We start from the raw sequence: 27,469 nt of genomic DNA, 5'->3' as shown, positions 1-27,469 counted from the left end.
CTACGTCCTTAGAAAACCTGCATCATTATCATCATCATCCACCAACCCATGCCCGGCCCACAACAAGATATGGGTCTTATTCAAAAGGGCCGGTCGTATATGCTCGGCCGTAGTTCACCATTCCGCGCTGGCCAAGAGTAGATTGGTAGACGCAGCCGTTTACATTTACATTGACACCCTCTATCGGCAAAACATTTCGAAATAGATGTGAACTCTATTATTAGAAGACTTCTATAAATAATTACAATATATTAAAACTAAATTGTTTTTAATAATTAGCTTATAGGTTTAAGTATCTTAAAGTAAAGTACTTTACTCTATGGCACATTGATACAACAGAATAATTTATTCTAAATTTCTAACGAAGTTGGAGTCTGTGACTGCTTGTCAATTTGATGCTTGATGGCTGTTCACTGTTGATTATTCTTATTTCTTCTATTATTTTGTAGTTAATAATTATTAATCACTATGTACTGCTTGATATTTAGTGAGTGATTTATTTCTAAATGGCCCCGCCGCAGGATAGCCGCTAAACTATTATAATAAATGATTAATAGTGAATTTGTTATGATATTGAGTGTTTGAACTTGGTTATATTCAAAGCCAGTCAAGATGAGTTTTAACTCGAGCGGAGGGAAAGGTTTCGGGTTCGCAGGTTTCAGTATGCCTAAACGGAACCCTTCGAATGTATCTCTCCATGCCGTGCCACCTCCGTCGACCCCAATGCATGCGGTTCCGCCTCCCAGTGGTTTGTCGAAGCAGGGCTACTCTACCATGAATGCGATAACACAGAACGCTGTTACCGGAAACTGGGGCACCATAGGAAAGAAGCGTGCTAAGACTGAGGATGAGTTAGTATTTTCTTTTCGCTTCCTAAGTGCCTGTGATAGGCATGCATAAATAAAGAATTTTTGAATTCTCAATGATTATGTTACCCGCCTTTGGGTGGGTGAGCTGAGATTCCGCCTCTATCAAAACATTTCATATTGGATGTTTTTTTTTGTAAAATCAATAGAATAGAAAAACTTTATTGCAACACAATATACAATAGGAAAACACAAGGAAAACAGTAATAGTGTACTTAGTGCTAGGGTGCAAAGGCGAGTACGGTGAATACGCAAGTGAACCCTGTGCTCTCACTCATAGGTCTATCGAGGGACACACAGAGTTTTTAGTGGGTGCAAGTCTGCAAGTCCCACATAACTACTCCGTTTCCCCCAACGGAGTGGTATGCGTCAGGCATTTACTCTGTATTAAAAAAAAAAAAAAGGGTGCAAAGGCGGCCTTATCATTAAAAGTGATCTTTTAAAGGCGACCTTAGTGTGCAAAGCCAATAAAAAAGTGGAAAGTGGGTGGTGCATAAAGGATGTTACAAAAAATGAAATAAACTTACAAGAACATTACTATGTTACTACCCTATTCATTTTAAGATATCACACATTATCATAATTCCGTGAAATTTTGATGAATAATTTTGTGTAATTCCTTGTTGTGAATAGCCCCAATACACTCTCAGGTATCAGTATGCTTACATCCAATCCAAATAATGCTGAGAATTACAAGAAGGAACATATACCTATTTTAAGTTTACAATTTTAACAAATCAATTTTATTTATTCTCATAACAGATGATTTCTTTATGTGTCAAAAGTATAAATTCCAATTGGATTTAATGGCATATATATCTTAAGACTGGGCAACACAGGGCCTACATATGGTTTTTTTTTCTTTTCTAGTGATAAAATGATGATAAAACTACCACCTATAAACAGAGCAACACTTTAGATTAGAAGAAAGCAATGTTTCTTGACGGCAGAATTTTTTTTTTATTCCACTACAAGTTAGCCCTTGAATCTCACCTGGTAAGTGATGATGCAGTCTAAGATGGTAGCGGGCTAACCTGTTATGGTTGTCATACCCCTAATCGGTTTCTACACGTAATCGCACTGGAACACTAAAACGCTTAATGGCACGTCTTTGTTGGTAAGGTGGTAAATAACCCTGACCAAGTCCTCCCACCAGACCAGAGATAATTCAGAAATTGGAAAATCCCGAGTTACCCCTGCCAGGAACAAACCTGGGATCTCCTGCTTAAATTTATAGCGCTCACCGTTGCGCCAGGGGGGTTGTCAAATCTTTAATATTGTATGTTGCTGTATGAATTATCACTAGAGATGATCTGTAAGGTCAGATTATGGCAGCTTTCAGATGTTCTCTGGGAGCCATGATTCTGTGTACTTAATCATGATTCACTGCCATTCCAGCCGCTGTGTGTTTATTGTTTCAGATTGAAGATTTAACTATGACCATACCTGATGGAAAGTTATGATAAGTTCTTAGTTAAGCTCAGCATATAAATGGCTTAAAGTTGTGTTGTATGAATTATATCAAGTGTCAGGTATCTATGTATATATTGTTGTTACCAGGTATTTTGATGAAGAGGATGAGCCTCCGACCCCCGCACTGGCATACATTCCTGCACCAGGAAGTCCCTCTTATGAAGCCAGCAGTTCTAAAGTAAGTGAATAATATTTATATATAAAATAATACACATGACACAGGGGCCTAAGTCAAAAATATCTTTATTCAAGTAGGCCCATAGATGGCACTTTGATGATAGTGTAACCATATTCGTAAACTTTAAACTAAAGCTACGAGGGTTCCAAAGGTTTGTATATTCAAATTCAAAAATTCTTTATTTATGTTGGCCTATCACAGGCACTTATGGAACGTTTGGGCATGGTGGATGACTACATTCGCCAACTGAAACCTAAAGTTACGAGGGTTCGAAGCGCGCCCTGGTCTAACGAGAGCCCACAACAAGCTTAGCTGGGTAATTTTTTTGTTACCACAATCTCACAGTCAATTAATTTGTTTTTTTTTGTATTCTTGCGGAAATTTGTGTCTATTAATTTTCTCACTTTAAACAGATCATTTAGTATCTATATGGCCTTGGAATAAGAATTGCCTTGGCCATTCAAAGGGACAATGCTGCCAGCATCTTAGGCACTATGCCTCGCTGCGGTGGTGTCGAAGGCCTTTTAGATTTCATTTAGTTTTATTTTGGTTACTAAGCAGCATCGGCAAACGGTGATAGCGCATTAGGTAGACTCTCGACTTCACTTTCGGAGGCCGAGTTCGAATCCCAGCACCTCTAACTTCTTTAAGTTATGTGTGTTTTAAGTAAATCATATACCTATATATATAAATGTTATTTTGGTTTGTGTACGCTTCATAAACTCAAAAAGTTCTGCAACGATCGAGCTGAAATTTTAGCATGATATAATATCCGCATCAAGGATTGTTTTTATCTATTTTTTGCATCAGTCACATATCCGCGAGTCTTTATATCTACGCAGACAGTGGAAAAACAAAAAATTCATTGTATATCCACAAATATTGCAAAATTAAACTTATATGTAATGAATTCTTTCTTTTGTTTCTCATTTCTCAACCATTCCATAAAAATGTGAAACAGCGAAGCGTGACAGGGTACAACTAGTTTATATATATATATATATATATATATAATATATGTAACCTGCATGCCTGAGAGCGTGGAGTCTACCAACGTGGTGGACAACGGCCTTAACCCCTTTTCATTGTAGGAAGAGACCCGTGCTCTTTAGTGGGCCGGAAACGGGTTGATGATGACAGCTTATTTCTTAAACAATATTTCTCGTAAACATAATTGAATGATGCTTGGTTAAATTTTGCTGTATCTTATTAGCGGCCGACATATAATTTTTTTGGTTCCTCTTATCTTATCCCTATTATTAATAGGCAGTTGATGAAGACGAAGACCCCCTGGACGCGTATATGGCTGGTCTGGAACAGCAGGCGGCTAAGGACCTGAAGACCAGCAAAGAGAATGCGGAGACTGGGAAGGGGGATGGCGCCCGGGGCACCCGGGGGGACATTGACGAAATGGATGATGAAGAGAGTTATTACAAGTAAGTTTTTTTTTATTATTCCACTTCAAGAAACTTGAACCCTTTACTGCAATGTTACCTGATTGGTAAAGAAGTCTACCTGGCATGGCAGTTATATTAAATACAAGCGTAAATCTTTTTTTTTTGCTTTATTTTATTCAAACAATAAACTTACATCATTAAATTTTTAATTTAAGTCTCATAATATATTAAACCATTTATTTCTCTCCGTATTCATTTTCTTCTCGAGCGGGTGAAGATCATTATTCACACCCATGTATACCCAAGAATAGAATATCATAATAGTAAATAAAAGCTGTATTTGACAGTTTGACAGTTCAAAAATAAGAGTGCTCCGATCGTCACCAAACTTTACAGGATTACTCGCCAGGTCAATCCGGAGATTTCCTGAAAGTTTCACAATTTAAAGTCAACATTTCCTGAGGTTGCTCCAGTTTTAAAGCGAAACGTTAGTAGAGGGAACATTGCCGAAAATCTGTTTGGTGTGGAGTATAAGAAATGAAGGAATTATAAATTACTCCATACAGATTCTCCTGTTTTTCGCGGAGTATAGCAAATTAAGCTTAATTTTCATGATTGTGATCGCAAGATTTACGCCTGTCGCAAACCTGTCGCACAGTGGCGTGCATAGAGGGTATGCACAGGTTATGCAGATGGGATCTCCAGTAAGGTTTATAAATACTCAAGGTTAGGCTTTTTTAACTCTTACAAAGCCTATCTTTAAGTTTTTTATAACTCGTACTGGAGATTGCCTTCATTTTATAACATCTGCATACCCTGTGCATACCCTCTATGCACGCCACTGCTGTCGCAAGCTAGGTAATCAACCTGCCGGTTTGCTAAAGTTTGTTTGTTGTTGGAAGTCTTTTTTGCACACACACATTTTATACAATTTAAACACAAATACAGAAGAAACTTAGAAACTAAAATAGAGCGTGCAAAGGCGGTCTTATCACTAAAGCGATCTCTTACAGACAACCTTTGACGTCAGGAAAAAACGAAGGAACGGGTTGGTGCAGCAATTTCAGTTTAAAAATATTTATTTATATATATACCAAATAATTATAATAAACTACATACTCAAAAATTCTAATACTACACACATTGTATACATAGTATGTATAAGTAGTGTTGCCCAAATGCAAGAACAAGACGAGACTTAACCAGTCTTGGTCTTGGTCTTGCGCCAATACACCTGGTCTTGGTCTTGGTTTTGGTCTTGCGCTCCCAGTCTTGGTCTTGGTCTTGCAGCAAGAGTCTTGCAAGTCTTGCAATTACCTATTAGTCTATTACTATTTATTAAAGTTTACTTTAAATCTTAGAAAAACGTATTAGAATTGGAACATTGTGAGCTTGAATTAACATAGCCATAGTAAAGATCAAGCAGATTAATAAATAACTGAAGATTTGATAAGAAATTCGAAAAATCAACTGACCTATATGTCGTTTTCCATGGAAGTAACTGTTTCTTAATAAACATTTATGATTTATAAGCTTACATTTGCTAAAACATGTAAAAAAACAAATTAATTACAATAACTTGACTGTATTTTAAAGAACAATACTTATCTGTCTAGAAAGAGATTGAACCCTCAACTTATAAGAAATTTAATAAAAGAGTTTTACGATTTATCATTTATTTGAATAAAAAATAAAATACAACACAAATCAACAGCTTTATCATTAGGTTATGATACTTTATATCAATTCTTTTGACCAAGAATTAATACAAAGTAACCATCTGGCTGACTCATCACTTAACCTATTTCTATGTTTTCTAATTACTAATGATGCTTTAGAAAATAACCTCTCAGCAGGTACTGAAGTTGCAGGTATTAAGAGAAAATCACGGGCCATTTTCGATAAAATCGGATACTCTGTCTCATGCGTCCTCCACCAATCTAAAATGTCTTCCGAGCTGGCAGTTCTTGGTTTTCTCAGGTACTCCTCCAACTCGTCTATCACTAAGCCTTGAAGACAAGATCCAGATGACGTCGAGGGACATTCATAGAGTTTATCAAAGTCTATTACGTCTTCATCTTCATCACATACTTTATTGTCTTTTTCTGGTAATTCCAGAGATTTGTTCAGTGAGTGTAGACTTTTATATTCTTCATAAAGTTCATTGAACTTGCGCAGACTTTCTGTTTTAAGTTGCTTCCCCCACATTGTCAGGTCAAAAGTCTGAGCCTTATGCCTTGGGTCTAAAATTAAAGAAGTACAATAAATCCAGTTGCTCTTCTTGTAATGTTTAAGCATTTTGTCTCGAGCTGCTTGGAAAGCTAGAATGAGCCTTTCATCCACTTCAGATCGATTAGGTTTCTCATCTAACTGTTTTACCATGGATTCAATTTTATCTAGCAAGAGATTAAATGATACAATGACTAGCGGTAACGTAACATATTTGTCTCCACCAAGTTTTGTACTTAAAAGTTTAAAGTTTATTAGAAATTTATGTAATTTTTCGAGTACCTGCCATTCATTAGCTGATTTGAAAATCATTCAATTCGGTGACAGAACTGCACAATATGTCAATGCCCGCTCTCACTTTTAAACCAAATCCAATCATATCATGTGTGGAATTCCATCTCGTTGGACAGTCAAGAATGGCATTTAGATTTGATGGCACGCCAGCTGCTTCACAAGCAGACTGAAACTTCTTCTTCACTATCTCACTTCTTTTTATTTTACTGGAAATACTGCGTAACTTTGTTACAGATGTACGCGAGTCAGCAATATTTGGTGCAGATTCTTCATCTTCCTCATCCTCAGTTTCGTCTGCATAGTCTTCGTACTGCTGATCTTGCGCGTTAGTGTCAGACTCACAGTGTAATGCTAAGGTCTTTAATAAATCTTGTACACCAAGGTTTAAAATGTGAGCAAAGCACCGGAAATGTTGATTGTCTGAATCAAAGTGTGGCGGCAGCTGTTTGCCCAGTTCATACATAAATTTGGTATTTGCAGTTGCGTTGTCGACCGTGATACCTTGTATTTTATCAATTATGCCATATTCCAATAAACATTCATGGAAAATCGTTGCAATATCTTCCCCAGTATGTCGACCGCGTGATGGTATAAAATCAAGAACTACAGATCGATACTTCCATTCGTTGTCTATATAATGAATAGTAACCCCGTAGTAACTCCTACCAGCAATTGACGTCCACCCATCAATGGTAAACGACATTTTAGATGATAATGGTTGAAGTCGTTCCTTGAGATTCAATTGGAGCTCTTCAAAGCGCTCTTTGACTTTCCTTCTAAGTGTAGACCTTTTAGGAAACACCATATTAGGGCAAATACGTCGAAAATATACTTGTGTAGCTTCGTCATCGAAAAATGAGAAGGGAAGATATTTTTTCACCACCCAATCAACTGTAGCTGTCGTGATGTTGTCACTGCTGTTTTCCGACTGAAACAAAACAATAAATCTTGTGTTATTATTTAAAACATACTAGGTTTGAGCGTATAAGAGGAGGAGGTTTGTTGTTGTTAAATCGAGAAAATCGTTAAATTGATATTTGTTATATTAAGGTTGCACTGTACTGTAATTTACCAAAATAAAGTACTTAGTTGTTACTGGCCGATTAAATGAAAATATGGGTGTTTATAAAAAATATTTAAGACGATAATTACATACTTAATATGTCGCACCCCTAGATGAAAACACCACTAACTCAAAAATACTTACGTAAGTTAATGGCGTTTTTGAAAGTATCGCATGAATAGCTACGCGGAGTTAAAATTCTTTTAACTGTTAAAAAAATATTCTTACCTGTCCACTTCTTCCAGCGGTTACTAAAAAGCTTGTGATATCTCCACTTAATTTTGGTTTAACAGGAAGAAATATTTCTGATTCCTTTTTGTGGAAAGACATTAGATGTTTCCTTAAGCCTGAAGTGTTTCTGTTTTTCATTTTTATTTCAATCTTTTTATGTTGGCACAATTTACACAAGGCAGTTTGGGATGCATGAATTATTTCGAAAAACTCCTCAAATTTGCTTTTGGGTCTTTTAGATCTGTGACTCAAACTCTCGTTACTCGGACTAGAATAATTTGAATCTTCGTCACTCATATTAAATTGTACACGTGATACGTTTTTAGAAAACAACGAGAATTAGTAAAAACAATTATTAAGTTAGAATCGAAGCACAGCTCAATTGGAAATGACTGGAATTAAAATAATTCCTTCATTTATAGTACGTTTCCTTGCTTTTTACCGCGCCGCCTCGCCACGTGCCGGCTCTATGAAAAGGATGCCGCCGCAAATCGAACGATGCCGCGTGCGGCGTACAAACACACACTAAATATTACCTACTTGTACAGACGCGACCCGTGAATAAAATATATGTAAAGAATTAGTGCCAATCACTATTCTTTACATATAAGTGAATGTTTTGGCGTGCATCTATACTAATATTATAAAGCTGAAGAGTTCGTTTGTATGTTTGATGACAGAAGTTTTAAAATAAATAAATAAATCCTGAACGTCACTATACCTCCAAAGTTACTATTCCTCGTGGACGAAGTCGCGGGCACAGCTAGTAAATACTTACTCTCATCATCTCTCTCAGAGATATTCGAACACTTTTTTGCTATTTTTTCTTGTAAAAACTTAAGAAATATAATGACTAAATGTACAATAATAGTACCTAAGTAATTAGTTTAAAACCATATAAGTAATCAATATTATAATTACTTACTAGAATGAATTATTATGACATCTACTACCTATCCTCACCATTTTATCCTAATCATAATACTACTTGCGTGATCAGTATAATGTATTCATTTTCATTCTAAGCACTCTGAAACTTATTTATTCTTTGGAACACCTGTAGGTACTCTTAAAATTCGAAATTATTTTGCATGAATAGTGTCAAATGTTATGATTTCGGCGCGGCGGCAACGATTGTTTTAGATTTCAAAAGAAGCCGCCGGCGCGTGTATCATAACCATGTACTTCCGAAAAGCGGCAAATTTCTTTGAGAAGTAAGTACAAAACCTTTGATGCCGCATTATCAAAGTGCCGATGGTTAAAACATAACTATGCATGCACTCAGTTTGATTTTAATAGATATTTTTTTATTCGCTATGTTTATGGTATTAGTCGTAATGCGCATAGGTCCAGTTTTTCATATTCTTTGATATAGTTTTTTGCGTCTCATAGAATTCCTAAGCGTACCTACCTACCTATACACCGAACTGTTACACCTAACTACTCCGTGAAATAGCGCTAAGTCCTAGCTGCAAGACGCAAGAGTCTTGCAGGCTATGTCTTGTTCTTGCTCAAGTCTTGCACGGTCAGTCTTGGTCTTGGTCTTGCTAAAAATACGCGGTCTTGTTCTTGGTCTTGGTCTTGCAAAAACGCAAGAACAAGACCAAGACTGCAAGACCAAGACTGAATTTGGGCAACACTATGTATAAGTATATACATATTTAAGCAATATACTACATACTATAATATTACATAGATAAGAAATGGTTTTCCAAACGCTTCTTGAATACATTTAGGGATTAAGCCTGACGTATGTCAGCAGGCAGGGAATTACAGAGTCTGACAGAATTAACCGGAAAAGAGTTGCTATAGTATTTCGTAATTGTAAAGTTTTATGTTTCCACAAAAAATCCCCAGTTTTATAAAAGGAGTGCCATTTCTTTGACAAGGTACATGGAAGAGAATCCACTAACAACTGCAGATGATGGCTCCGACGTAGAGATAGAGTACGATGAAGATGGCAACCCGATACCTCCACCTAAAAAGAAGATCATAGACCCACTCCCGCCCATAGACCATTCAGAGATACAGTATGTGCCGTTTGAGAAGAACTTCTACACTCCGCACGAAGACATAGAGAGCCTCGATCAGCAGCAAGTTGAGGAACTGAAGAAGAATTTAGGGGTCAAGGTGAGTGCTCACATAGTAGTAGTACAAACTATTATAGATTAGCTGTTGCCCACGACTTCGTCCGCGTTTCTTTTTCGTTTTCAAATCAGTTATTTAAGTTTTGTATTCTTCTTAAAAAATCGAATGTAGTTTTTAAATAGAACTTTTCCAGTTTAGTTTTGCTTAGGTATCCTTAATTTTTTTAATCTCACAATGATATAAAGAGTTTTTCTAATTTAAACGTTGCCCAAGTTACTCCTAATTACATTACAGATTAGCCGGAACAAACAGACAGACAGACAAAAATTGTAAAAATGTTATTTTGGTCAACGTACCGTATACATATACAATAAATATACAACGACAATACACACATCGCCCTCTAGCCCCAAAGTAAGCATAGCTTCTGTTATGGGTGCTATATATATATATATATATATATATAATATAATATTTAGAGGAAAATTTGATTTTTGACTGCCTTGTTGGTCTAGTACTTTAATTACTAATCACGAGGTCCTGGCTCCAAGTCTCGCGACCGCGAGCGGAAATAAGCACCTTTACCCGATCGGGAATAGAACATTATGCAACGAGTGCGGTACATTGTATTTTACAAGCGAGGCGGTATTAGGCGCGCGAGCTGTAAGCGGCGCGATAAGGAAGCCGAGAATGTAATGAGAGATGTAATCGTTACATACGAGGATTTTCACACTTGCGAGAAAAAAAAAAGGCTAAACTTTTAAAAAACGTTCTCATAAAATAACTGACCCTTTTGCTGTTTTTTACAATATGAAAGTTACGTAGGCCGCTCTATATATTTGGTTGGAAACAGGCTATTCACTCGCGATACGTCCCTCGATTATTATACCTAGCGGAGTGAGGTCCACCATTGCTCTGCTTTCCAAGTTAAATAGGACATTTTAAAATAATAAACCTCAAAGCGAAAACATATGAATTACGGAATATGGCGCGACGGTTTTTTTTCGTTCGCCAAGGCAAACCGACATACATAAGCATAGCTGCATACAGCCTATATAAAATATATTTTCATATTTAAAACATATGAATTTGGAATAATTTCAAATTAAACGTTAATTTATCATAATTCTTTATTATGAGAGGTCCAGAATTTATTTCATGAAAATACGTACTGTTTGTTGACGCGTAAAAAAAGGCTTTGTTGGTTAATTAAAATGATCTGTATTACCCGGTTAAATTAAAGATGGTCGATTTTCATACACATATTACCTTGCACTTTCAGTGCAGTACAAACGTACCTGAGAGATCATAAAAAATCACAAGTGCGGTAATGTTAAAAAAAACAAACGTGACTGATATCTTGGATTGTCAGCCTTATATAGATGTTATTAGGTCCAGGTTACGAGCAAGTGTGATGAAAATTTATTTAGCTGCTATGTATCTACTTTATGGGTTTTTAGAATAATTCAAACTAGGGAATAGAATAGAATAGAATAGAAAAACTTTATTGCAACACAATAGGAAAAATAACATTACAAAAACAAACATAGAAAAACAGTAATAGTACTTAGTGCTAGGGTGCAAAGGCGGCCTTATCACTAACAGTGATCTTTTGAAGGCAACCTGAGCGAAGCCGATAAAAAAAGTGTGGAAAGTGGATGGTGCATAAAGTATGTTACAAAAAAAATAAAAAAAATAAACTTACATAAACATACATACTACATTTACATATTAACTACACAAATACCGATATAAATTTTTATATATACTATAATAGATATATATTTATGCTATTATAAACTTACACAATACTCAATTACATAGATTTAAACAGGTGAATGGTTTCGGAATGACGTATTTCCCAGGGGAGCGAGTTCCACAGTGGTACAGCTTTAACAGTGAATGACTCGTTATAGCACTGAGAGCGAGATAAGGTAATCTCAAGCTTGTTGTCATTCGCCGACCGGAGACTGACAAGATAGGGTTTGTTTTACAAGTAAAAAAAAAACAGCTCCCCTCCGTCTCTCCTACAGTTGAACAGTTTCCCCCTGTTGTAGATCTCGGGGCCGGATCCGCCGCGGCCGGTCAGCAGTTTCGCTCACCTGGGCTTCGACGAGCAGCTCATGAAGTCCATTCGCCGCTCGGAGTACACGCAGCCGACGCCCGTACAAGCCGCGGGCGTGCCGGCCGCACTCTCCGGACGAGACCTCATAGGTGCAGCAACGCTTTACCGTCTATTTCAGGGGTTCTCAACCTTTTTAAGCCAGCGGAGCATTTACAAGTTCAGAAAATCGTCACGACGCGCGCGCTTTAGCCTAGCTAGTTCAAATAAATAAATATACTACGATAATACACACATCGCCATCTAACACCGAAGTAAGCGTACCTTGTGTTATTAGTACTAAGATGACTGATGAATATTTTTATGAATAATATATAACAAGCGTAATTTTCATAATGTGTGGCATAGCTTGTGGTATTAATAAAGATATTTTTCTTTATTTATTCCTTTCACTTATTACCGTCCAAAAACTGAATTTTTTTATTATGCTTTTAGCTCTGCGCATGATTATATTTACTGACATAAATTGAATTCCACAGGTATCGCGCGAACGGGTTCAGGTAAAACTGCGGCGTTCCTGTGGCCCCTTCTGGTGCATATCATGGACCAAAAAGAGCTGGCGCCGGGAGACGGCCCTATCGGACTCATCCTGGCACCCACCAGGGAACTGGCACAACAGGTTCGTATCAACCCTGCCGCAGTGGCGTGCACTGCATACATGCATAAAGGCACTGCATACTCTACCCTCAGCGGGGCTAGCACAGGCAGGAGACAAAATTATATCCCCCTATTATATCCCCTGCTAAAGCACAATAACAGGGAATAGGAGAAGTTGACTCCCATTTATTATTATACATGTATTATTTGGATATTATATCCACTCGTGCGCCAGTGTTCTGAGAGTTGATTCTATTCTTCTAGAATGAATGAATGAATACACTTTTATTGCACACCACATAAACATATAGACAAACTATAAATAAAAATTTAACAAAAAGTATAAAATTTGGCGGCCTTATCGCTACATAGCGATCTCTTCCAGGCAACCAAAGGCGTTAGACACAGCTCAAGAAGAGAGATAGGTGGTGCATATAAATAAACACATATATTTGCATTTATACCTATATATACATGTAGGATCGGGCGGATTTTAACTTGATCCGTCCGACATCGTGTGGGCAATTTTCAGGTATCGTGCAATAAGAACACCTTTAAATTTGACTCGCTTTGTTCGAACACTGAATTTAACTTCTTACACTGAATTTAACTAATATCGTAATAGCAAACTTTTAAAATAATAACCACTAAGAGAAACGTAGGACAGTTCCGTGACGACGTCTTTCTGCCTTGAGTCCCAACTAATTAATAATCCCAATCTAGTTAGTAGACCCCGTCACGACTCTGTCGAAGCGCGCCAAAACTGTTGATGCGTGCTAGCCGCTAGTTGGCGCGTTTGCGTTTCATTTTAGTGTCCGTACTCATTTCCGGCTGCGACACTGCCATCCTGCATGACACACGCCCTCGTGTGTTAATCTGAAATATAATGTGATAACAAAAAACACCAGCACTGTTATCGTTCGGCTCATCCTATTTCTAACAACCTCGCTTCAGAAAATAAAACTATGGTCTTTAGTTTGCTTATTTTTACTAACAACAATTTGTTGACAAATTTAACCATCATCCCAAACAAAACCTTTACAGCTTACCCTCTAAACTAACCCTCAAATGTAAACCAAAGCTTAACAATGTTTCTTTCCCCACTAGTTAGACAAAATTATTACAAAAACTCCAAAGATTACTGAGTCCATGTACCATAGAGCATTGTTAATCAAAAAGAGCACAAATCCTCTTAAAACCAATCAAAATAATTTGATCAAGCACCAGGTTACACATTCGCGGTCCAAACATAGCTCTAGCAAACACATTTGCTAAGCCCTTCCCCACGGGAAGCCAGAGTCTACCCTCGACTCTATGATCTTTGCTACAAGGCAAGATCCGACTGTACTACCCAGAACTACCGCCTACCGCTTACCCACGGACTACTCAAAGAGCAGACACCGATTTCTACTAGGCTACGGCTACAGCATTCTGGTACAGTCTCTGACCCAACGAATCGCGAACCTGTGCATTTAATTAACTAGATTCTTCATAATCTCTATCTCGTCTTTATCTACAATCTCAATGGTACTTGGCCCTCAGGCATCTTCCTAATACGATCATGCGCATACTTGTAAATACGCTTATTAATCAATGACTTCAGAACATATCGGTCTCCATCTAAGACTTCTAAGATTTGAAACAGACCTCTAAATTTAGCATCTAGTTTTGTTTGATTGCGTTCTTCATTTTCAATCAAAACGAATTCACCGACTGAAAATCTACTCACGCTAACTCTTGACTCACTGCTTGACGGTACAGTTTAAACGAGCTGCAAGCCCCCTAAAGAATCTTGCCATGACCTATCCTTGTCAGATTCAACTGTTAACATGGATATAAGTACACTCATGATCCTCTCTACTTGCCCATTTGCACGACATGACCCCGTAGCAATAAGATGAAGATGGATGTTCTTACTGTCACAAAAGTCACGGAACTCTTTGCTGGCAAAACAACGACCTTGGTCCGTGAGTACTGGAGCACCGAATAATGCCACACTATCCTCCACTGCTCCTGGTGTCTATATTTTTAGTGTGAAAGAGTAATACGTACTTGGTAAACGCGTCGATCATCACGAATCTCAGCTTACCGGTAGCATCAATATGCACAGTATGCCATGGGATAGCATTTTTAGGAATGGGGTAAAGTTCGGCCTGTACCTTACCTGTATGAGGCTTAGTTATTTTACAGGTCACGCAGCTATCCACGAACTTACGTACATACCGGCTCATGCTCTCGAACTTGGTAGAGATCGGAAATTATTTTTTAAATTTCCTCATCTCGCTGCTGCTCTGCGAGAATCCAATTACTGGATAAATCAGCTACATTCACCCGCTTTTGTTCCACCTTGTCAATTTTTAATTTCTAGGAGCTAATGGTAGCAAGTTCCGTGAAAAGAAATCAGCATGCGCCATTTGCTTACCGATTCTGTATTTAACGTCAAAATCGAACGACTGTAAATAGGTCCACCACCAATGAACTCGCGGCGTCAAGTCGATTTTATTGCGTGATAACTTTAGCGAGTTACAGTCTGTTAGAACTGTAAACTTCCTACCCTGTAGGTATTGCCTAAAATGTCTTACCGAATTGACGACAGCGAGCGCTTCTAATTCATATGAGTGGTATCTCGACTCAGCTGGCGTCATTAGTTTGCTAAAATAAGCCACTGGCCGACGCTTGCCTGCTACAATTTGAAATAATATTACTCCGTATCCTTCTGCACTGGCGTCCGTATAAAGTTCAGTCGGGTGCTTTGGGTCAAAAATCATAAGCACTGGTTCATTAGTCAATATTTCAATTACCTTTTGTCGTACTTCCTCGCATTTGAGCGTCCATTCGAATAGACACTTACCTGAAGTGAGCTTATAGATCGGACCCAAGAGGCGCGAAAAGTTTGGCACGAACTGGCGAAAGTAAGAAGCCAAACCTACAAATTGTCTCACCTGCGTAATAGTTTGGGGGCGAAGGTAATGACGACAGAGCTTCTATTTTACGCTTATTAGGCTTAACCTCACCTGCTTCTACACTTTATACCCTAAGAATTCTACTCGCGTCTTGAGGAAAGAACATTTTTTAAGGTTCAACGAGAACCCAGCTTTTGAGAGCTTATCGAGCACAACATGCAGCCTCTCTATCCCTTGGTAAATTGAGTCTGATACAAGTAAAATATCATCGACGTATACTACCACGTATTGATTAGCGATGTCACCGTGAGCATTAATGGTTGCGCGCTGGAAAACAGAGATTGCGTTACGGAGACCAAAGGGCATTGTCAAACTCATACTGTCCGTCAGGAGTGATGAAGGTGGTGCGTTCAATTGATTCAGCCTGAACAGGAATTAAATGGAAACGACTTACGCAATCTAGTTTTGTAAAGAAATTGGCACCGTGTTGCCTTAAAATCTAATCCGAAATCAATGGGAGTGGATAACGATCTGGTACTGTGTTCATTTTCAACTCCCTGTAGTCTATACACATCCGGTCAGACCCGTCAGACTTTTTCACTAAAAGGGCAGGGCTAGCAAAAGGCGAATCACTAGGCTGAATTATTTTGGCTTGCAATCATTCATTTACCCCGCATAATTTGACGTTCATCCGGAGATAACCTGTAAGGTCGTCTCTGTACTGTTCGACTGGGGTCTATCAGCCTAATCGCTAACTCTCCAGTATTCACGCGGGTAGTTGGAAAAACGTTAATGAAATATTCGGAATATAGTTCTAAAATATTCACCAGCTTGCTTAGCCTGTCGGTTAAAACATCAGTGTCAAAACGGTCAAAATTATTGTAAGGCACACAAACATCAGTTGCGTTACACGCGTTTACATTTTTCTCTCGCCAAAGTAAGTTTCGTTGCAGTCACGCTAACGCAAACCCATTTTTTAAAATTTCACGGCCAATCATAATGTAACTACGTAAATTAGCATCTGGCAAGACGTGACATAAAATTTCAGTCGCGAAGTTATTAATTTCTACCTGACTTAATATTTGCAAAGTACTGTGTACATTTTTACATTTCCAATACCAACTAATGAAATCAAATTATTAATTCGTTTGCCTCTTAATTTACACCCAACAGTCTGTCACTAATGAGCACTCAGCTCCTGAGTCAAAGTCAAATTTAAAACACTCACCAAAGTGATTTAGCACTCCGGATGTGGACTTGACCTCGCAAATGTCAACACGTTTCTCCACCGGGGTTCGGACACTGGGTCCGCTGGCTGTGCAGCGGCTGGCGATGTGGCCCTGGGTTCCGCACTTATAGCAGACTACAGAGCTACCATTGAGTTTCACTGTTTTCGGTGTGATTCTCATTTGCACGATGCGATACCACTTCTGATGTAGGATCGGGCGGATTTTAACTTGATCCGTCCGACATCGTGTGGGCAATTTTCAGGTATCGTGCAATAAGAACACCTTTAAATTTGACTCGCTTTGTTCGAACACTGAATTTAACTAATATCGTAATAGCAAACTTTTAAAATAATAACCACTAAGAGAAACGTAGGACAGTTCCGTGACGACGTCTTTCTGCCTTGAGTCCCAACTAATTAATAATCCCAATCTAGTTAGTAGACCCCGTCACGACTCTGTCGAAGCGCGCCAAAACTGTTGATGCGTGCTAGCCGCTAGTTGGCGCGTTTGCGTTTCATTTTAGTGTCCGTACTCATTTCCGGCTGCGACATACATATATAATATACACATATAATAATTACTTTTACAGATATATATGGAAGCGAAAAAATTTGGGAAAGTGTACAACATACGGTGCGTGTGCTGCTACGGCGGGGGCTCAAAATGGGAACAAACCAAAGCTTTAGAAGGTAACTTATAAAAATATCTCGTATCATCTTTCAAAATCAGTGATCAGAGAACAGCGGCGAAAGCCGAATGGGAAGGACTTCGAATTGACTTTCTGGGGGCCGAGTTCGAATCCCAGCACGCACCTCAAACTTTCTAAGTTATATGCGTTTTAAGTAATTAAAATATAACTAGCTTAAACGGTGAAGGAAAACATCGTGAGGAGGCCTGTATGCCTGAGAGTTCTCCATAATGTTTTCATAGGTGTGTGGAGTCCACCGATCCGCACTGGGCCAGCGTGGTGGACTACGGCCTTAAAACCTTCTCATTGCGGTAGAGCCGTGCCCTATAGTGGGCCGGTAGTTGGTTGAAATGACGATCAGAGAACAGAGATAGCTAGTGAAAACTTCCTCACGACTTTATTTTTTAAAATATTTTCTTTCGAAACGGCTGAACTGTTTTATGTGACTATCAACCAATAAATAAAAAAAATAAAAAAAAAACCCAGACTTTCAATTTAGTGAACATTATTCTACTAGTCAAGCACTTTCATTTGACACCCATATTGATGGAGTTTAAAAACAAAAACTTAATCTGCCATTTTGTGGTGGCGGCCATTTTGAATTTAAAATTTTGTCATTATGTATATTATTCTACTAAGCAAGCCTTCTCATTTGATACCCATTGAGTTGTGATATAATATGTAAACTGCCATTTCATTGCGGTGACTATATAGCTCTAACAAAGACACTCCCGACTAATCCATCTTGCGAACAAAAAAGGCATAATTAAAATTGGTTTAGCCGTTTGGGAGCCACAATGCCACAGACACGCACGCACACACGCACGCACGCTCGCACGCACGCTCGCACGCAATCACATAAGCACGCACGTGCCAAACTTATAGCACCCTGTCGTTTTTGCGTCGGGGTTTTAACAAAACGTAGAGTCAGAATGTAGATGGTTGCAATTGACCGTCGCTTTGTCCCAGGCGGTGCGGAGATCGTGGTCGGCACTCCGGGCCGGGTGATCGATCTCGTCAAATGCAAGGCCACAGACTTGCAGCGCGTCACGTACCTCGTGCTAGACGAGGCAGACCGCATGTTCGATATGGGCTTTGGTGAGTATTTTCTTTCTTTTACTCCACTACACTTTAGCCCTGGATTGCTATTTCACCTGCACGGCTAGCATAGATGGGAGACAAAAACTATATCCCCCGATTATATCAGCAATATAATTAACTACCTGCTAAAGCACGGGAACATGGAATAGGAGAAGATTATAAAATAAAATAAAATAAAAATAAAAAGCCTTTATTCTACTACCAATTACTACATTATTACATTTTTCTTTTATAACATTTTTACTAATAATTATTACAAATTTGAATTTATTTCATAAAAATTATATAAATAAATAAAATAAATAATAAATATACTACGACAATACACACATCGCCATCTAGCCCCAAAGCAAGCGTAGCTTGTGTTATGGGTACTGAGATAGCTGATGAATATTTTTATATGAATATAATACACATAAATACTTATAATATACAGATAAACACCCAGACACTGAAAACCATTCATGTTCATCACACAAACATTTTCTAGTTGTGGGAATCGGACCCACGGCCTTGGACTCAGAAAGCAGGGTCACTGCCCACTCGGCCGTCATACAGATTCTCCTGCTGTTCGCGGAGTTATAAAGTTAATTTTATGTTTCTTAATGTCTAATTCTTAGGTCTAATTTAAGGTAGAAGTCGCCTCCTCGGCGTAGGCCTCCCCAAGTTTTTCCAAAGATTTAGATTCCTACACTTAGTCATCCAGTATGTGCCAATTTTCTGCGCAAAAACTTTTCTTTCCACCTTTTATTTGACGACCTTTTTTCCTTTTCTTGTCTCTAGGTATCCATTCAGTTAGTCGTTTAGCCCTTTAGCCCTTGAGTCATCCATTCTACAAACGCGACCAGCCCATTTCCATTTTAGTAGCCTAAATCTTTTTGTTATGTCATATATTTTTGTTCTCTTTCTAATAGGAGAAGTTTACCCCCGTTTATTACACATATATAATGTGGATGTTATTTCCACTTGTACGCCAGTGTTCTGAGAGTTGATAAAGCTGTGGGAGATAATTAATATTTATCCTTTCCCCGGGGATATAATTGTCTCACGCCAATGCTAGCCGTGCCGTTGACATGGGTTAATATTAACCTGACATCGACAGCCGGTTGGCGCAGTGGGCAGCGACCTTGCTTTCTTAGTCCAAGGCCGTGGGTTCGATTCCCACAACCGGAAAATTTTTATGTTTCGAACATGAAAGTTTTCAGTGTCTGGGTGTTTATCTATATATTATAAGTTTTTATGTTTATAATATTCTTAAAAGTATTCAAAAGCTATATTAGTACCCATAACACAAGCTATGCTTACTTTGGGGCTAGACGGCGATGCATGTATTGTCGTTGTATATTTATTTATTATTATTATTATTATATATATATATTAAATATTTAATACACAAATAATATGTGTATTAATAAACGGGGGTAAACTACTCCTCTTCCATGTTCCGGTGATTTATAATTATAAATAAATATACTACGACTATACACACATCGCCATCTAGCCCCAAAGTAAGCTTAGGTTGTGTTATGGGTACTAAGATGACTGATGACTGTTTTTATGAATAATTTACATAAATACTTCATCTCATCACACAAACATTTTCCAATAGAGCGAATCGAACCCACGGCCTTGGACTCAGAAAGCAGGGTCGCTGCTTGCGCCAATCGGCTGTCAAACATCGTGCATACCCTCTATGCACGCCACTGCCTGCTTCTATCCAATTCTTCGCCCCCCCCCCCCCCTCCCAGAGCCGCAGGTACGCTCGATCTGCAACCACGTGCGGCCCGACCGGCAGGCGTTGCTGTTCTCCGCTACGTTCCCGCGCCGCGTAGAGAAGTTGGCGCGCGACGCCTTGCATGACCCCGTGCGGGTACAGCACGGCGCCGCCGGAGAGGCGTGCCACCTCGTGTTGCAGCACGTGCGGTGAGTCGCACGACACACCTACGCCCGTTTAAAGTCAAAGTTAAAGTTAAGTCAGAGTCAGAGTCAGAGTCAGAGTCAGAGTCAGAGTCAAAGTCAAATATATCTTTATTCAAATAGGCACATAGATAGCACTTTTGATGCGTTGATTGCATACAAATTGTGTACATAGCAGTGAGTAGTGATAGCGACAACTAAATTCGTAAACTTAAAACTAAAGCTACGAGGGTTCGAAACGCGCCCTGCTCTAAGAAGAAGCCCACAACAAACTTAGCCGGGTGCTCCTTTTGTTATCACCATCTCACATTGTCATTAGAAAATATTTAAGAAGCAACCTGGTTAGAGCATTTGTTCACACCTAAGCTTTTTTATCGTTTACGTTATTATAATAGGACTTTTCTATAAGCTTTCGTTTAATACAAACTTTGAACTTTTTTAGTGTCTTTTTTACCTACCATGAACAAATCAGTGGCGTGAATAGAGGGTATGCACAGGGTATGCAGATGATATAAAATGAAGAAAATCTCCAGTACAAATTATAAATACTTGAGGGTAGGCTTTTTATAAATCTCACAATGCCTATCATTAAGTTTTTATAACTCGTACTGGAGATTTTGTTCATTTTATATCATCTGCATACCCTGCGCATACTGTCTATGCACGCCACTGGAACAAAGCGATGCCTAAATAAAGAACGGCTTAATTATCTTCATTTGAATCATCCGCTGCGGCTTATGTAATAAGAAAAACAATGTTAATGGGCAGCATCATGCGGGACGCTGCTGGCACCATTTAACGTACCGCGCCAGCCGTTTCAAATGATGAATGATTGAACCATTTCATCTTCTAAGCGTGGCTTTGTACAACTATTTTGCTATAATAATCTTCGACATCCGTATTCATACGAGTCACGTAGCTCAGAGAACTGGTTTTATAAATCTGTGTCTAACCCTTTTATTATGATCTATGATGTTTACGCTGTGTCAACCGAACCTCAGCACTAAAACCTTGAAAAAGTGTAAATGATTTACTTAGCTTATAATTTTATGAACTATATATGTTTGTTACAGAATATTCAACAAACCGGAGGAGAAATGGCCGTGGTTATTGGAAAATCTGGTGGACTTCCTTTCCTCTGGGAGCGTGCTAATATTTGTAACTAAAAAGGTAAAATTCCTGTTCTCTTCTCCACGCAGTTATTTACACTTCCAATGATACTTTTGCACATGACACGCCTTTAAAACTCCTCCAAACCAGGGTCAGGGTGATAACGTATCTCATAGGCGATATACGGTAAGATGAAATCCTTAATATGTATCTCAGTAATTTCAAATTAGACAAAAAATGTAAGAGCGAAACGTGCGTAGACGGTACATTGCCCAGAATCTGTTTGGTGTTGAGTATGAGTATAGTTTTTTTCACAATACCTTTGTAGTTTTGATGTTGTAACGCCACCAGCACAACATTTCGTATTTTTAGTTCGGAAACTGTACGCTTCAAGACATTTTCATTTAGGGTTGTATTTTTTTAAATAATTTTCTGACCATAGAACAATCGTATGGAAAAGCAATAAAATCATTGGCAGCCATTTCCCGATAACCACTATCACTTAGTATCAGTTTGGTTATCCTACTAACCATTTTTAATGAGGGTATTTTGAGGATATTTTTTTATTTATGAATCTTCGCTGCGGCCTATGTAACCAGCCAAATAATTATGAAAATTAGAAAAAAGAAGAAATACTTTATTGCACACAAACATCAAAATATACATGAAATATAGAATAAATAACAGAACAAGAATTGTAGGCATGCAAAGGCGGCTTTTTGGCTACAAGCAATCTCTTACAGGCTTAATCTTAAGCTTCATAATATAACATTGGAATTCCGCAAAGTAACGCCTGCTTCTATCCAATAGCAAAATAATGCTAAGGGCTGCCTCACGCGAAACGCTGCTGGCACCATTTAATGAACTACATTAGCTATTGCTCGGGCGGCAAAGAGCCCAGCTGCCCACAGTTCGCCAAAGGGTAATGTAATTTGCAGCTGGAAGCGGAGCAGACGGCGGTGAATCTGGGGGTTCAGCAGTACGACGCGCTACTGCTACACGGAGACATGGACCAGGCGGACCGGAACAAGGTCATCACCGCCTTCAAGCGGCAGGAGTCCAACATACTGGTGGCCACGGATGTCGCGGGTAAAACACCCTAGACTCCATTATCTATCTATATCTTAATATATATAAATCTCCTGTCACGATGTTTGTCCGCGATGGACTCCTAAACTACTTAACCGATTTTAAATTAAATTGGCACACCGTGAGCAGTCTGGTCCAACTTAAGAGATAGGATAGCTTAGGTCTTTAATTATAAAATTCAAAATTCATTTATTTCAAGTAGGCCTAATATAAGCACTTTATAGTCGCAATTTTATTTTATTGCAAAATATTTGTCTATGATTAATTGACAGTTACAACTCACATGTTATATATAAATACTACTATACTCATTTAAGGCTTAGCGATACTGAATACTTTAAAAACAAAATCAAACGCAGACGAAGTCGCGGGCAACAGCTAGTATATATATAAAAAAGAGAAAGTGTGCGGGTATTTTCCGTATAGGCTCCGAAACGGCTGGACCGATTTCAATGAAACTTTCAGGGAATCTCCGGATTGACATGGCGAGTAATCCTGTAAAGTTTGGTGACGATCGGAGCACTCCAATTTTTGAACTGTCTTATACAGCTTTTATTTACTATGATGATATTCTATTGTTGGGTGTACATGGGTGTACACCCAACAATAGTGGGTGGGTACGCTAGTTCTTTATAACAGATTTATGCAAGAAAATGCCTAAGTAAGTAGCGCCTATGTAAAGAAGATTCGAAGGCATACATTTATTTACCTTTCACTAGGCAACTCATAAAACTTAACTTGTCCATGGTACTTGCCGCAAGATGCGGTACTTGGTACTTGCCACATTTTGTGTTTGTATTATCTTATTTTAATTTTTTATTGTATTGATTAAAGGGTTAAATAACCTCAATTTAAATATGTTTTTTTCATCTGTCAGTGTCAGTTTACGAGTACCTTTAACTTTACCATCCGCCGATTTCATCGTCTGATAGTTGATTAAACGTTTTTTTTCTACGCATCAACTAAATCTTCAGGCATCCGACTTTAGCGTTTCCTAGGTTTAGTGAAAATGGGCATAACAATCACATTAGTCGCATGTCTACTGTCATCTTGAAGTCGATCACTTTTTAGGATATTCTTGGGCGTTTCAAACCAAAATGGATGGAAATTCTTATCTAAAATGAGCGAGGCCTTACTCAGGCTTTTAATTTAATTAACTTTTGCATTGACGGATAAAAAGTACAGGACAAAATAAACATTAAAAAGCAAAAGGCCACCTTATCACTAGTAGTGGTCTCTTCCAAGCTAATGCGTACGGAGTCAGTGAGAGATAGCAATAATACAAACATATACACACTAATAACTACATGCTAGGTAATATATAAAATTTAAGTGAGAATATATTGAATTACACACAAAAATACAGTCTTAGTTAAGATTTCCCTTTGCAAAGTCCTAAACTACATGAACTTTGGCGACGGTGAAATTTGTTTGCAATTCGATACCCTAAAACCAATGTTAAGAGAATAAGAAGAACAGTAACAAACTAATCTGAGGGCTCTTTTATTTATCAATATCTCAGAGTTTCATTTAAACTAGGTAGGTACTTAGAACAATTGATTGCTACCCTTTTTTATCATTAAAATAATACTTTTTTTTCTAATAGGAGTTTTCTAGGGATACCAGAGCCTCAGGGATTCCGGAAAATATGTATATATTTATTTTTATATGCACCCAAATAATAACACAATTTGCCCTCGATAGCCCGCGGTCTGGACATCCCGCACATCCGTACCGTGATCAACTACACGGTGTCCCGGGACATCGACACGCACACGCACCGAGTGGGGAGAACGGGCCGTGCGGGCGTGCGCGGTAACGCGTACACGCTGCTCGCGCGGGACAAGGACAAAGACTTTGCGGGACACCTGCTGAGGAACCTGGAGGGCGTTCGGCAGGTGAGACACACGCAATCCTTGACGCACACTTGCAGAATGGAAACGCAACGGTACGGAACGCACGGAATCAGTACTTTAGCTCACAAGAAGAACTGAGTAGACACGCACAGCACTTCCCTGGTGAGCAACGGTGAGCGCTATGAATTCAAAGTCAAAGTCAAAGTCCAAAATATCTTTGTTCAAGTAGGCCCCATAGGTGGCACTTTTGATGCGTACATAAGAACTACACGGTAGTGAGATGATGGCGATAACCACATTCGTAAACTTAAAACTAAAGCTACGAGGGTTCCAAACGCGTCCTGGTCAAGAAGAAGCCCACAACAAACTTAGCCGGGTATTTTTTTTTTGTCATCACCATCTCACAATGTCATTTAAAATTATTAGACGAGCAACCTGGTTAGAGCAATATTTATACTATAATAGGACTTTTCTATATTCTATAATTTAAGTAGGAGGTACCGGATTCCGGATTTGACAATTCCATACAAATTTGACAGATCTACGTTACCCCAAAGTTTGTTAATTTTATTATAAGTTAAACTAGGGGATTGGTTCGAAAAAGGGCACCCCCTGAGTAAAACTATGTATTTAAGTGTACAATGAAACGGTAGGTATTTCGTTCATACTCTTGATCACCTTGAAAGTACCGGACAGTGTGACTTTTAGTGCTAACCTAACCATTTCGTTACCAGGAGGTACCAGACGAGCTAGCGAATTTGGCGATGCAGTCTGCGTGGTTCCGGAAGTCGAGGTTCAAAAAGGGCAAGGGGAAGAACCTTAACATCGGCGGATGCGGTCTGGGGTAAGCCGCAGTTTCAACTGACTACCCTTCACAAAAAAAAAAGAATTATTTCACTTATATTTACGATGATTAATTGCTTAAAAGTGTAAAGGGTTATAAAACCTTGCAAGTAAATTATGTAATCATTACCGTAACTTAAGTACCTGATGCCAAGAATAGAATATAATAGAATAGAATATCTTTATTTGCAAAATACAAGTTTTAAAGCTGTTACATATTTAAAACACTATTAGATTCATCATATAGAGGTCCGACAAAGCAGTCTATAAAAAAAAAAGCAAAGCAGTCTATACATAAGCCAAATTCGATATGGAATGTTAACCAAAACGTTTACTATTATACTTAGCAACCAATGTCATGCAGATGTAATGAACCTAATGAAAAATTTTGACTTTATTATTAAGAATAATTGAAATAAAAAAATCAACTGTTAGAAACTATAATTATCTATACTTTTAAAATTTCAGTTTATTAAATAAAACAGTTTAAAATCGAATTAATCACAGATTTCTGGGCTCGCTCTTTTCCTTCTCCTGCCAAGAAATCGTCAGATGATCGTGCATAGTGTAATTATAACGATGATAATGGGCGACGACGACAACGACGACGACGAAGACGACGACGACGACGACGACGACGATGACTACGGCGACAAAAATGCTATCGATACCGACGACATGATAACAAAAATGTTGGTAATGATGTGTGAATAAATTCGCAAATATTCTCATGGTCAGGTACAAAGAGCGGCCCGGCCTGCCAGCGTATAACGACGAAGCCCTCGCGGCCATATCGGCCCCGGAGAAGTCCGGCGGGCCCGCCACCAACCGCCTCGCCTCCCTCAAGCAGGCCTTCCGCTCGCAGTATAACCAGGTATTATTGTATGGCTACGTGCGCTTAAATATTCGAGGTTATTTAGAATAGAGCAAATCCTTGGAAACACATTTCAGGATGCAAGCTATATACGAGGTTTGTGTGATGAACATGAATGTTTTTCAGTGTCTGGGTGTTTATATGTATATTATAAGTATTTTATTGGATACGAGCAGGCGTTACTTTGCATATATAATGGATTTCCATGATATATTATGAAAATTAAGCTTAATTTGCTATATTCCGCGAAAAGCAGGAGAATCTGTTAGAATGATTGACTTAACAATTATTCATTGTAAAGTCAACATCTGAGGATGCTCATTACCGAAGATCAGTTTGGCGTGGACTCTAAGGATTGAAGAAATTATAAATCACACCATACAGATTCTCTTGCTTTTCGCGGAGTATAGCATATTGAGCTTAATTTTCATAATAAGTATTTATTTATATTATTCATAAAAATATTCCTCAGTGATGTACCCTTAACAAAAGCTACGCTTACTTCGGGGCTAGCTGGGCGATGTGTGTACTGTCGTAATATATTTATTATTATTATTTATTTATTTATTATTTATTTATATTATGCGCCAAATTTGCTCAAGATCGGTGGAGTGGTTGAGCCGAACAGTGTTAACAAACAGTCAGACACATTTTCGCAATTTTAATATTAGATGGTTGTATATAAGTCTTCCAGGTAGTTATAACCCGCGTTATTGCAGAATAGATTAATAAAAGATGTATATATGTATATATATATATATGTATATAGACGAGCGCTTGACTGCAATCACACCTGATGGTAAGTGTTGATGCAGCCGTGAAGGGTGAAGCGCTCTTGCCTAGAACATGTCCATTCACTCTTTATTTTAAGGTACTCATATTATAGGTAGTGAGGAATATGGAAGCAGGAAGGGTATTCCAGACCTTTACGGTGCGAATCTTATTCGTTCATATTGTGCGTAAGGCCATCTTTTATTAATGTATTATTGAAAATAACATTGTGTTTCCCATTGCCAGTTCACCGCGTCGTCAGACCACTCGTGGGAGCAGACGCGACCAACCCTGGCGCCCGGCGTCAACGAGCCCGCGGGGGCCGAGGACCAGTCCGGCGAGGACCGGCCTGTTGAGGACCGGCTCGGTGAGGACCAGTCTGGTGAGGACCGGTCAGCCGAGGATCGTCGCGCCGAGCGAGTGCGCAAGAGCGGAAAGCGCAGCCGCTGGGAGTGACCGCGCCCTGTACATAACTGTAATTAGCCCGATAGATATAATAAATGTATAATGTTGACGCGTGCATTGACTTTCATTGTCTTGTTGTATACCT

At 38.7% G+C, this 27,469-nt stretch overlaps 1 protein-coding gene across 1 annotated transcript; it reads left to right on the top strand.

Moving 5' to 3' along the window:
* The first annotated feature begins 396 nt into the window (after positions 1 to 396).
* LOC120628752 (ATP-dependent RNA helicase DDX42) lies at positions 397 to 27,439 on the top strand. The gene is made up of 15 exons (XM_039897359.1): positions 397 to 851; positions 2,427 to 2,517; positions 3,784 to 3,953; positions 9,621 to 9,861; positions 11,877 to 12,033; positions 12,421 to 12,560; positions 17,260 to 17,359; positions 18,328 to 18,456; positions 20,208 to 20,382; positions 21,450 to 21,546; positions 22,425 to 22,575; positions 24,280 to 24,473; positions 25,166 to 25,275; positions 26,013 to 26,148; positions 27,166 to 27,439. The coding sequence occupies exons 1-15, from the start codon at positions 613 to 615 to the stop codon at positions 27,373 to 27,375; spliced, it is 2,340 nt and encodes a 779-aa protein (XP_039753293.1). The 5' UTR covers positions 397 to 612; the 3' UTR covers positions 27,376 to 27,439.
* The last annotated feature ends 30 nt before the right edge of the window (positions 27,440 to 27,469 follow it).

The sequence above is a fragment of the Pararge aegeria genome, chromosome 13, assembly GCF_905163445.1.
Source record: "Pararge aegeria chromosome 13, ilParAegt1.1, whole genome shotgun sequence".
Lineage (NCBI taxonomy): Eukaryota > Metazoa > Arthropoda > Insecta > Lepidoptera > Nymphalidae > Pararge > Pararge aegeria.
The sequence above is the reverse complement of the archived record's forward strand: the minus strand, read 5'-3'. Positions and strand labels throughout refer to the sequence as shown.

Coding starts and splice junctions, on each gene's coding strand:
- LOC120628752 (XM_039897359.1), top strand. CDS start 613: ATGAGTTTTAACTCGAGCGGAGGGAAAGGTTTCGGGTTCGCAGGTTTC. Junction 2,518..3,783: donor ATGAAGCCAGCAGTTCTAAA/GTAAGTGAATAA, acceptor TATTATTAATAG/GCAGTTGATGAAGACGAAGA. Junction 22,576..24,279: donor GGTGGCCACGGATGTCGCGG/GTAAAACACCCT, acceptor TGCCCTCGATAG/CCCGCGGTCTGGACATCCCG.